The following is a 12,779-nucleotide window of genomic DNA, read 5'->3' on the forward strand; positions in this document are numbered from 1 at the left end:
AAGAGAAAGGATTGAGAGGAATGAGAGAGGTGAGCAAGGGTTTAGGAGTTTCTTTTTTTTTTTTTTTAAGTTTTGAGAATCAAAATTATTAAAATACCCTTAACCTTAAAACTTAGAATCCATGATATATAAGGATATTTTTGTCTACTAAAACCCGGTACACATTGCTAAAATGTACCAACTGAAAAACAGGCGTACACGCGTTAGCAAACCCCTATATATATATATATATATATATATATTTATTTTTTTTTTTTTTTTTTTTAACTGACAAGGTAGATTAGATTTTAGCTACGAAGATCCACGACGCCATGAAAACCCACATCCAATGAAGATCGAAAAAACCACACTCAGCGAGATCTACTTCTTTTCATTTCCATTCATTCACCATTCTCGACCGATTTTCATTCACTTTCCCTCCCCACTGATGCGCTTCAAATCTGAGCGATAAAACCCCGCATCTCGCGCGATCCGACACCCACTGAAAATGGGCGCGAACCATTCACTGCAAGTTGACGAAGAGAGCGAAGAAGAGGAGGAAGAAGAAGAGCAAGAGGAGGAAGAAGATGAGAGGAACCTCAATGGGCCTCTATTGGGCCGGACGCAATTGGGGAACCACATGGTGAAGAAGGTTCTCGAACAGGAGCCGGAGATGCTGCCGTGCCACGCCTCTGCGTCGCCGCTCTCACCTCAGCTCTCTTCGCTCGGGACGCCGCGCCTCGGCCCCTCGATCAAGGTATGGGATCCCTACAACGTCCTCGGGCCGCAGCCGCCGCTGCTGTCGCCGCCTGCACTTTCGCGGAGCTTCTCCGCGAACGGGATGGTGCCGGATGACGAGGCTGTGACAGAGGTTTTCCTGATCAGCCACGGTGAGTGCGAGTTAAATTTGGCTCCGGACTTGGTCGGTGGCCGCTGCCCTGCCGCCGCGCTTACCGCCAATGGAATGCGCCAGGCCAGGGCTCTGGCCGTGTTCCTCAAGTCGCAGGGGGTTCGGTTCAGCGCCGTGTATTCATCGCCGCTTGATCGGGCGCGGTCCACGGCGGTTTCAGTGTCAAAGGTACTTTACTCAGTGTGGATGTGCTCAATTTTTTGGAAGTGCAAGGATCACTTGCATTTTGAATGTTCCGCGTGCGTTCTTGCCGTGTATTTTTAATGGTTCTAACTGCATTTTATGTTTTTTAAGCTTCTGGAGAGGTATAAGTGAGAATACTTAGTTTGAATGTGCTTAATTGTTTTTGCAAGTTCAAGGATCACTTACATTTTGACTGAATTTTATATTTTTTAAGCATTTGTTGAAGGGTAACTGAGAATACTTGGTATCAATGTGCTCGATTGTTTACAAGTGCAAGGATCATTAACATTTCAAAATGTGTTATGTACATGTGTTCAACATGTGCTCTTGCCATGTATTCTGAATACTTCTAACTGCATTTTATGTTGCTTAAGCTTTTGTAGAACGATAAACGAGAATATTTAGTTTGAATGGTCATGATAGTTTGCAAGTGCAAGGATCACTTACATTTCAAAATATTTGTTTTTATATATGTTTGTTCTAGATTTCCTCTTGCCATGTATTCTTAATGCTTCTAAATGCATTTTATGTTTTTTAAGCTTTTGTAAGAAGATAGATGAGAATATTCCAGTAATTAGACAAACTATAGCATTTTACTATGTCTACAATAATACCGACTCGTTTGCTTTTAGAGCATTGTTTCTTTTGATATGGAATTGTCTTTAATGTTGATTTGTATTAGTTGTATACATAGTATCATAACGGAGCCTGCTTAAATGGTGCATTCATGTGGCTGACCTTGCTAGACAGAGGGCTTTATTATTGTTTTTTGTATGTACATTGTATTGTTTATGTGGTGTGTCATTTCATGTGTATGTAGTGTTTGTAAGAAAAAGAGAGAATGACTTTGTTAAACCAAGAGGGGGTGAATTGGTTTTAAAACTTTTTTTCTTCAAAAGATTCCCTATCTTTAAATATTTTAACACACTTTGAGTTCAGAAAACCAGAATGCAGTTACATTTGAGAATCAAGATTGATAGCTATACAATTAAAGAAGATGGAGTAGGAACAGGAAAACACAAAAAGACTGATACTGGTTCAGATCAACAAATATTACATCTAGTCTTAGTTTTTCAAGCTTAAAATTCTGGTTCCACTATAAAACAAATTGTACAAATAACATGTACTACAAATTTACAACATCTAGGAACTCCTTTACACACTCGAGCATATCAAACTCTAATGGGATATTAGACTCTATCAACTCTTGATCACAAAGAGGATATATGCCCTATTTTAGTCGTATCAACTCTTTATTACCTTAGAGGATGTTAGGTTTCTTAAGAGCAAGAAACCTGGAACACTATTCTGGTTTAACTCCAGAAAATGAAACACAACAAAGAACTTGTTTCTTTATTTCAGAAAACACAACAATTGTACAACACTATCAAGGAAGCCTGTCTTCCTCCCTCACAGGATGTGCAAATCCTGTCTCAACTTCAAACAATACAAAAACGTGTCCCCTGACAGACACTCCCCCTTATATAGCTAAATCCTAGCTAACTCCTAAAACAACCTCCTGTCATAACTGCCTAACCAACTCCCCCCTTTTTCCTGACATAAACCCTTAAGACCCAATCATTACTCATTAGAATAACCTTGTCCTCAAGGTTGAAATTTGGGAATTGGTCCTATGATCCTGGTCTCTCTTGGGTGGTAGCTTTGTTGGTTCCCTGAAAATCTTCTCACGCTTCCCTAAGATCTTCTCAAGTTTTGTGGACTGCCTAGGTGATAATTGATCCACCCTTCGCTCTTTCTCTTCCAGCTCTGTTTTTTCTAGACTCTTCTTAAATTTAGGAGAGAGAATATATTATTTTCTATTATTGCATTGGATATATATACAAGAGCTTATTGAATGAGCAACCTATTCTATGGAACACATCCCTAAAATTGTGGGATTGTTATTCTAGTAATAATAGCAAGATACAGGGAATATAACAAATTAAATACATGGAAATAATATTTAAAGTTTCCTAAAATATATTTTGACACTCTCCCTCAAGCTGGTGAATAAGTGTTTTCCATTCCCAGCTTGGATATAATTCTTTCAAAATTACTACTGCTCAGTCCTTTGGTGAGTATGTCTGCAAGTTGACCTTGAGTGGACACATATGGGGTGCAAATCAGGCCACTGTCAAGCTTTTCTTTGATAAAATGTCTGTCCACCTCAATATGTTTGGTTCTATCATGTTGTACTGGGTTGTGTGCTATACTTATTGCAGATTTATTATTACAATATAACCTCATTGGTTCATCCCACTTTATCCTTAATCTTCCAATATAATCTTTAGCCATAAAAGTTCACATATTCCTTGGGCCATTGCTCGAAATTCTGCTTCAGCACCAGATCTAGCTACCACACTTTGTTTTTTGCTCTTCCAAGTCAGCACTAGATCTAGCTACCACACTTTGTTTTTTGCTCTTCCAAGTTACTAGGTTTCCACCAAGAAAGGTACAATATCCAGTAGTTGACCTCCTATCCACAACTGAACCTGCATAATCAACATCTGTATATGCCTCAAGACTGGCATTCTTATTTCTTTTGAACAAAATTCCTCTTCTCGGAGTCCCTTTTAAATACTGGACAATTCTAAGTGCAGCTTGTAAATGTGTTTCCTTTGGTTGGTGCATAAATTGGCTAACTAAGCTCACATCAAAGGCAATATCTGTCCTAGTGTGAGATAGGTAAATGAGTCTTCGGTACATTTTTTTATCCACAAAAACATCCTCCTCTGCACTTCCCAACTTTATATTTGGATCAACAGGTGTACTTGCTGGTTTGCAGGCTGTTTTACCTGTCTCCTGTAGCAAATCAATGATATACTTTTGTTAGGATATGAAGATTCCTTTCTTGGAATGGGCTACTTCAATCCTCAAAAAATATTTTAGCTTCCCTAAAGTCTTGATTTCGAATTCCTTGGCAAGGCATTGGCTCAACCTTTGTTGTTCCTTTTTATCATTCTCAGTAATAATTATATCATCCACATAGACCAATAGTATTGTCACTACCCTTGAATCAGAATGTTTGATGAATAAAGTGTGGTCCCCTTGGCTCTATTTGTATTTAAGACTTGTCATAACTTTGGTGAATCTCCCAAACCATGCTCTAGGTGACTGTTTCAACCCGTATAGCGCCTTTTTTAATTTGCAAACTGTGTTGGCCTCAATCTGTCCCGTATACCCGGGTGGTATTTCCATGTATATTTCTTCTTCAAGATCCCCATGTAGGAATGCATTTTTTACATCAAATTGCTGCAGTTCCCAATTGTAATTTGCTGCCAACGACAAAATTACTCTGACCGTGTTCATTTTTGCAACTGGTGCAAAAGTCTCCAAGTAATCCACTCCATATGTTTGGGTGAATCCCTTGGCTACCAACCTTGCCTTATACCTCTCAATAGTTCCATCAGCCTTGTACTTCACTGTATAAACCCACTTACACCCAACAACCCTTTTTCCAAGTGGTAGGGAGACTAGCTACCAAGTATTGTTTTTCTCCAACGCCTCCATTTCCAAGTTCATGGCTTGTTTCCATTTTTTGTCAATTAATGCCTCAGATACAGAAGGTGTAGTTGTGGTGTTTAGGCTTGTGAGAAAGGTTTTATGGGTAGGTAAGAATTTTTCAAAGGATAGATAATTTGTCAAGGGGTAAGGTTGTTGTTTGGTGCATGTTCTGGTTCCTTTTCTAAGAGCAATTGGGAGGTCTAAATTATGATCTATCTATTCAACTGGCTTTTCAGAAGGAAATTCATCACAAGCAGTAGAGTTAGAATTTATAGGATCAAAAGGAATTACCTCAGGTAATGTTGTAGGGTTGGATTCTTGAACATGAGTAGATCTTGGAATGGCCTTTTCTCTTCGTGTGTACACCAAATTTTTCCCAAACTTCGTATTATCATGAGGTTTAGTTGCTGGTCCTGTAGAGTGAGGTATTTGATTCACCTCTACTTGTTCTTCTTCAGCTTCCGCCTCACATATAGTAGTCATATCCTTTTGAGTTTTTGTTTTTGGTCCAAAAGACAGATTTGGTAATATAAAAGGCTCATCTTCCTCTCTTAAAGTCTCCCCCTGAAGATGAGATTGGTCAAAGTAGCTTATTCGTTCCTTGAAAGTAACATCTCTTAACACACAAAATTTTTTGGATGGGGGATGGAAACACCTATACCCTTTTTGTGTGGCTGAGTACCCCAAGAAAATACATTTTATTGCCCTTGGGTCAAGTTTTCCTCTTCCATTACTATGAACATATACAAAGGAGACACACCCAAAAATTCTAGGTTGAAGGTTATTTGTATGGATTATATGTGGGTAGAACGAGTTTAAGACTTCCATGGGACTTTTTGAGGATAAAACAGTAGAAGGTAATTTATCAATCAAGTAAGTAGCAATGAGAATAGCTTCCCCCCAAAATCCTTTTGGAACATTATTTTGAAAAAGAAGAGCTCTAGTTTGATCTAATAAGTGCCCATTTTTTCTTTATGCAATCCCATTTTGTTGGGGTGTGTTTACACATGAGGATTCATGGATTATTCCTTCCTTTTGACAAAGAATTTAGAGTATGATTGAAGTAATCTTTGGCTTTATCAGACCTAATTATTTTTATATTAACCCCAAATTGATTTTAATCATTGAAACAAACTAGAGAAAAACAGAGTTGACCTCAGATTTGTGTTTAAGAAGGAAAAGTCATGTTACCCTTGTACAATCATCTATTAGAGGGACCCCACACATCCAATCGTCCAATCGTCCTCCCTGACTTCTTGTCCTGCAATATACAAGAGTTACTATGAAAACCTACATTACATAAGAGGTCCTTGGTAAGTTTTTGTATAGATAACTTAGGGACATGAAGAACATTTTTTAGTATTATGGTTGGGGTTATTTGGACATCTCCTTGTCCAGCTGCAATTATGAGGGTTCCATCAGTTGTAGAAATTTTCTTGCTGCTGGGACATGGGGAATATGTGGAGAAGTGTTTAGGGAATGGTGTCATATGGTCTGTGGCTCCAGAGTCTAGTATCCAATAATGGGCAAATGGGGTATTTGAGACATTAAATCCACAAGAAAATGGAAACTTACTAGAGTATGTCAATGAACACGTACCTGTGGGTTTTTCCAATTTACTAAGAAAGGACCTTACTCTTTCTAACTCCTCATGGTTTAGTTGTACAAATCCTTCCTGACTTTTAGGACAGTAGCAACATAAGCTTGCCCCCCTCTCCTTGGAAGGCCTCCTTTGTGTCCCCAATCTTTACTTTGAGGTTTTCCATGTAACTTCCAGCACTTATCCCTTGTGTGACGTGGCTTGTTGCAATAGGTGCACCAAACTCCTTCACTTTTCTTCTCTGTTCTGGGAAGAGGACCTACTTTTTTTTTTGTTCTGCAACCATGACTGTTGCTCCTTCAACAAGCATTGCTGAATTATTCGCAATTGGGGTCTCTAGCATTAGACTCCTTCTACTTTCTTCACTCCGAATAATTGCCATTACTTCATTGAGTCCAAGAACCTTCTCCTTGCCTAATATTTTAATTCTGACTTGATCATATTCTTGGTTTAGGCCTACCAAGAAATCATACACCTGATCTTGTTCCATGTATTCTCTTAGAATTGCTGAATCCTCATAACACTTGGCCTTTATGACCCTGCAAAGATCTAACTCCATCCATAAAGGTTTGAGTTTATTAGCATATTCTGTGATAGTTTTAGTGCCCTGTTTGGCTGCCATTGTTTTTACTTTCACCTCATAAATCTGGGCAGCATCCTTTGCCTTAGAGTAGATTTGCTCTATTGCAATCCATATAGCCTTTGCAGAAGTGAGGAACATGCATGTATCGCTAATTTCCGGAACCATTGAGTTCCATAGCCATGCCATGATCATGGAGTCTTCTTCATCCCATGATTTGAATCTGGCATCTTCTTCCGCAGGGGCATCTTCAGTGAGATGGTTGACCTTACTTTTCCCTTTTAGAATGGTCTTAATAAGTTGAGACCATTTAAGATAATTTTTTCCATTAAATCTATAAGCTGAATGAACATTCTGCAATTCTCCCGTACTCTGGAACTTGTCTACATTTTCCATTTCAGCCATTACAAAAATGTGCAATTAAGACACAAAAACGAAGATTGATAATGTGCAGGAATGAAGGCTGGGATGGAACTCTAGGGTTGGGCAGCAATGAAGGTTGTGATGGACCTCTAGGGTTGGGCAACAATGAAGGCTGTGATGGAACTCTAGGGTTAGGCAACAATGAAGGCTGCAATCAAAACACACGGTCCCAAGGATCGGGAGCTCTGATACCATCTTAAATTTAGGAGAGAGAATATATTATTTTCTATTATTTGTCTCCTTACATGCATTGGATATATATACAAGAGCTTATTGAATGAGCAGCCTATTCTATGGAACAAATCCCTAAAATTGTGGAATTGTTATTCTAGTAATAATAGCAAGATACAGAGAATGTAACAAATTAAATACATGGAAATAATATTTAAAGTTTCCTAAAATATATTTTGACAACTCTAAACTAAAGTCAGCCTCAATTTCTGTTTCCTTTAGTAAAGCCTCCAAAGCCACCACTTTCCTAGCCAAAGTAGGATCCCCTCTAATCATCACTTCCCTTTCTCCTTAGGCAAAACTCATAGTTAATTTTCTCCAATTGATCTTGACTTCCCCTAATGAAGCCAGCCATGATATCTACTCCTCTGAGTTCAGACAGATAAAATTTCTCCTTCACCTCTACTCCTTTCAAGATCACCAAAATGTTGGTGCAACATCCACTAGTAGTCTTCTTGTGACCATCCCCCAACATACTTTGTAGGGAGGGCTTTCTTCCACCTCCAGGCCTAATTCAGCCACCAATTTTGCTGAAATAAAATTGTTGTTGGCGCCACTATCAATTAACGTTAACACCCTTTTTCCTTTCAACCATCCCTGTAATTTCATAGTTTTTGTCCGAGTCAGTCCTCTTGTCGAGAAGGCTGACAACACCATATACTTCGGCTCCATTTCCCCTTCCTTCTCACCTTCACCTTCTTCTTCATCTCCAAGCTCTTTGATTCGCGATGAAGGTGATTGGAATTTCTGGGTTTCTGCAGGTATTGGGTGGTTGAACAAAAAAGATAATGGTGGCGCATGGAGGAGATGCTCTCGGTGGTCTCGCGATTGGGTTGGCGTTACCTCTGTTTTTGGGTTTCTACTGGTTTTTGTGGTTACTTGCAGGTCAGAGGTTGTTGGTGGTTCTGGCGCGGTGGTTGTTTCTGGGTTTTCAGGTTGATGGTGGTTGGCCGTGGAGTTTGGGTGGCGTGATTTGGGATTGCGATGATGAAGGTTGAACGCCATGGTGACTTCGTGATTTCAGGCACGGTGGATGCTGGTGGTGCATGGTTGCCGGTGGCGTGGTATATAGGAGAACTAGGGTTTCTGATTTTAGGTGATGAAAGTGGAAATGACGTGGCATAGTTGATGTTACTGTATTACCCTTTTCTTTTTATTTATTTAGTATATTTTTACGCGTGTTTTTCCACATCATCACAATGTTTTGCCACATCACCACACTATTAACATAGTTACTTGAAAATTAACTAACTGGACTTTATTGATGCACATTAAACCAATTGTGGACGAAGTGGATACTTTTTTAAAAGCGGGGACCAAGTAGACACTCTATCCTGAAATTGGGGACTATCCTAGTAATTAAACCTATTTTAGTATAATAATATGTGTGACCTTTTTAGGACATCTTCTCCTGAATTGATGTATCTGATGGATGGGTTACATAGCAATGTACCATGTGTTATTTTAGATTGTTGTTATGGCTACTATGCTCTGTGGAGCCCTGCTACTCTTTAGATTACAGTAGAGGTGAATTTATATCATCTGATCACAGCTTATGTTGGTTTTCACCTCTAATATTTTAGAGAATTGATATTAACTTCAAATCATTGCCCTTCTAAATGAAACTTGGCATAAAAATCAGTTCTTTAAATATTAGAGTACAAAACTTACTTAAGCTGTTATTAGGAGGATACATCCACTTCTACTCTAATCTTAAAATTAGCAAGTCATAGAACAGTAGACCACTAAAATGAGAAGAGGTTTATTTATTTCCAATTCTTTCTGTATAAAAAAATTGTTAATCTAATATTTTGTTCAATTATGAAATTAGTGGATGATGTCATACGGTAAATCCGAGATAAAATACATGGAAGAAAGTCGGGTAACTTGTTTTATTTTCCAGATCTTAGCTGATTGTATCATTATTTAGTAATAATAATGTTAGCCGAGTAATGGAATGTTTAAAGGAACAATATTTTGCAACTTTGATAACTAGTTTTAAATGGTATAAAAGAAAACCACCTCTGCATATAAAACTAATCACAGGTCAAGGCTAATTGTTGTTTACTTAATAATTACTTCAAAACTGATTCTAATATTGAATTTCTATATAGAATTGTAAAACTTTTGGTGTTGTCAGCTTATATTAATTCTTGGGTGGATAAGGTGGTTGCTACCAAATTTTCTCATCCTTTAACAGCCTTTAAACCTAGCCGGAGGAGGAGAAACACTGGAAAGGAAAAGAGTCACCATAAATTTAGATTGGAATAGTCAATTATGAACTAGAATTTTTAATAAACAATATTATTTTAATTTTAGTTCAGATTACAACCAGCTTTTGAAAAATATGCTATAGCCAGACACTTCTTACTATGATGTAAGCTTTTTTAAAGATTCTACACACCCTGTATCCTGCTAGCTCATTTTTAAACCATTAAATCTCTCTTTTGATCCTTCAAGGATACATGTGACGTAATTATGGTCCTCTATTGATACGTGCATCAAATTAGTCTTTCGACATGTGTCACATTAAATTAGTCCTGCCATTTTCTTGCCATCAACTTTGACCTTAAAGCATAAAATTTATTTCATTGATTATCATCGAGGGTGTCAATGATAAATGGATGACCTGTGATGTGCATAACTGTAAAGGACCAATGCTGAATATTTTCACTTGCAGTTTACTGAAAACATGGATGTTAGATGAATAAATGTGAGATTACATAACATATCTATGAAATTTTGAAGGAGATGGGGCAAAAGCCAAAGCTACCAGAACTGACTATTGCTGCTTGTGTTGGATGCTGATTTGTATGACTAAAAGTTATAGAAAATTCTCAGTTTTAGCAAAGCAAGATGGAAAAGCTGGAAACTGTAAAAGCTTCAATTATTACTATGATTTTGATGCTAGACACTGAATAATGTTGTTCAGAAAGATGTGGTTGAGTGTATTCAATGGTTTGAAGGCATGCACAAAATAAACACCAGAAATTAGTTTAACTTAAAGTCTGCAGTAATGGCATGATTACTTTACATTGAACTTCATGTGTCTTAAGAAATTTCATTTCTCTACTTGTTGATTCCTGAAAATGAGAAAAGGACTTGCTGCATTCCAGAATATTGTGCATCAAATCTTAATCTTTAAAATTCCAATGAACAGGAAGTCAGTTTTTCAGAGGAACAAATTCAATCCTCGGATGCTCTTGGGGAGATTAGTCAAGGGAATTGGGAAGGCTGCCTTCGATCAGAAATATACACCCCTGAAATTCAGGCCTTAATTGACAGGTCCCAGCCAGATTTTACTGCACCTTCTGGTGAATCACTTAGACAAGTAGAATTCCGGATGATTAACTTCTTAAATGGAACTGTCCTGGGGTTACATGAAAAATTAAGGTTAGATTTATCATCACATCAAAATGACAACCATGCATTTGCACAGCACAACTCCCATGCTCTTCTTACAAACTCAATTCACGACCAAGATGGACCTTCTCTCCCTCCAAACCAATGGGATTTGCTCAGCAGGCATCGGCCTGCGTTCTCTAGGAAGAAGTCTGGTAAGAGCAGGCTACAATTTGTCACAAACACTGGTGATGTAATTGAAGAAGAAATTTCTTCTGGTAATGTAAACCACCAAAGTTCTCTGCATAATTCTGGCTTCAGCAGCTTTTCACCTACTGTGGCTTGTATAGGACTATTTACTCATTCTGTGCCAATTAAGTGTCTCCTGACTGGTCTTCTTGGATGTAGCCCTCTGATGTCACATAAGTTTTGCATAGAAGACTCATCGGTGACTGTCTTGCAGCATTCTCTGAGAACTGGTTGGCAGATAAAAAGGCTGAATGATACGGCACATCTTAGGCTTCTCTAGTTAGAGAAGCTGTACTTAAAGGATCTGATTTTGGCATTGGCTTGGATATAATTTTATCTTGGTTGTTGATATCTACTGATTCACAAGAATTAAGGCCTTTTATTGTAACTTTTATTTATTTCTGCACTGATCTATTCCAAAAGGGGAATTGGATTGTTGTAGTAATTCTTTTTGGTTTGTAGCATTACCGAAGTTGTTATACATCTACATGTCATGTATTTCCCTGTACTTAAAAAAGATGCAATTATTTCGGATCAATGGCTTTAAAGATGTAGTTTTAAATTCTTAATCCGGAAGATATGACGGTTACATTTTGGTCCAGAATTATACTTGGGCGATCTTTGTGCTTGACTATGATTAATCACTTGAGCAGTAGGAAAAAATGAGTAGAGGAAGAAACACACTCCAAGAAAATCAGAAAATAGTGACCAAACTATTAGTTATTAAATTGAAAAAAATCAGTCACTATATCTTTCGTCACTAATGTTTTGATCAAATTAGTGATCAATTTTATGATTAATTCAGTGATCAATTTTGAAAGCGATTGTGATTGAATTTGTAACTGATTGGGATTGATTTTATGACCGAATTAATTGTCGATTTTGTGATTGATTTTATGACCGGTTTTGTAATTGATTTAGTGATAAATTTTGTGATTGATTTGGTGACTAAATTTGTAACTGTTTGTGTTATTGATTCATTGAGTGATTCTGTGACTAAATTTGAAACAAATCTAGTGACTGATATATCAATTATAATTTAGTCACTAATAAAAAAATAATATATTTTGTATGTATTTATACACATTTGTAACAAGAAATATTTTATAATTTTATAAATTTTAGCCAAAATAATATTAGCTCAAGATGAATATTAGAATATATTTTGAATGTATCTAGATTAAAATTATCATGTAAAGATAATACTAAAAGTATTACAAAAATCCAAAGTTCATAAAAAAAAAGTTAATAAAGTAAAATGTAAATGGCTACAAAATGAGATGTAGTTCATATTCAAAGTTCATCAAAAAAAAGTTAATAAAGTAAACTCTAAATGGCTACAAAATGAGTTGTAGTTCATATGGAAGGTTGAACATGTATCTTTTCCATCAACATTTGTAACATTTTGTTGAATTTCTCTCTTGTTATCTAACATTTCTAACAAATATCATTTTTCTATGTTTCAATTATCTTAACTTGTTAAGATAAGATCTTCTAAAAAGACAAAACTGTCTAACAATTCTTGTTTTGAAATTTAATAAATGAATATTTAAAAAAAATATTGTTTATAACTTAAAACTTTTAGAGAATTATGCTAAAAACTATGCTAAACACGTTAGCAAAACATCAATGATAAGTCTCTATAAGATATTATATAGCTTGGGAACAATGTTTGGTGAAAATATGTTTAATATTTTAAGACCTTTTACAACAATAGTTCTATTAAATGGTATACCTTGTAAACGCTGTGTTACTCAAAAGATTAGACTAGGCAGCTT

At 36.8% G+C, this 12,779-nt stretch overlaps 1 protein-coding gene and 1 pseudogene across 1 annotated transcript; one reads left to right on the plus strand and one right to left on the minus strand.

Annotated features, from left to right (window-relative positions):
* Positions 1-285: 285 nt before the first annotated feature.
* MEF14 (Phosphoglycerate mutase family protein) lies at positions 286-11,570 on the plus strand. Its single transcript, XM_047317289.2, has 2 exons — positions 286-1,057; positions 10,571-11,570. The coding sequence occupies exons 1-2, from the start codon at positions 488-490 to the stop codon at positions 11,279-11,281; spliced, it is 1,281 nt and encodes a 426-aa protein (XP_047173245.1). The 5' UTR covers positions 286-487; the 3' UTR covers positions 11,282-11,570.
* Positions 1,064-8,164, minus strand: LOC148200397 (uncharacterized; annotated as a pseudogene).
* Positions 11,571-12,779: the final 1,209 nt, after the last annotated feature.

This window comes from Vigna umbellata, chromosome 4 (assembly GCF_029865625.1).
Source record: "Vigna umbellata cultivar VRB3 chromosome 4, Vumbellata_1.0, whole genome shotgun sequence".
Lineage (NCBI taxonomy): Eukaryota > Viridiplantae > Streptophyta > Magnoliopsida > Fabales > Fabaceae > Vigna > Vigna umbellata.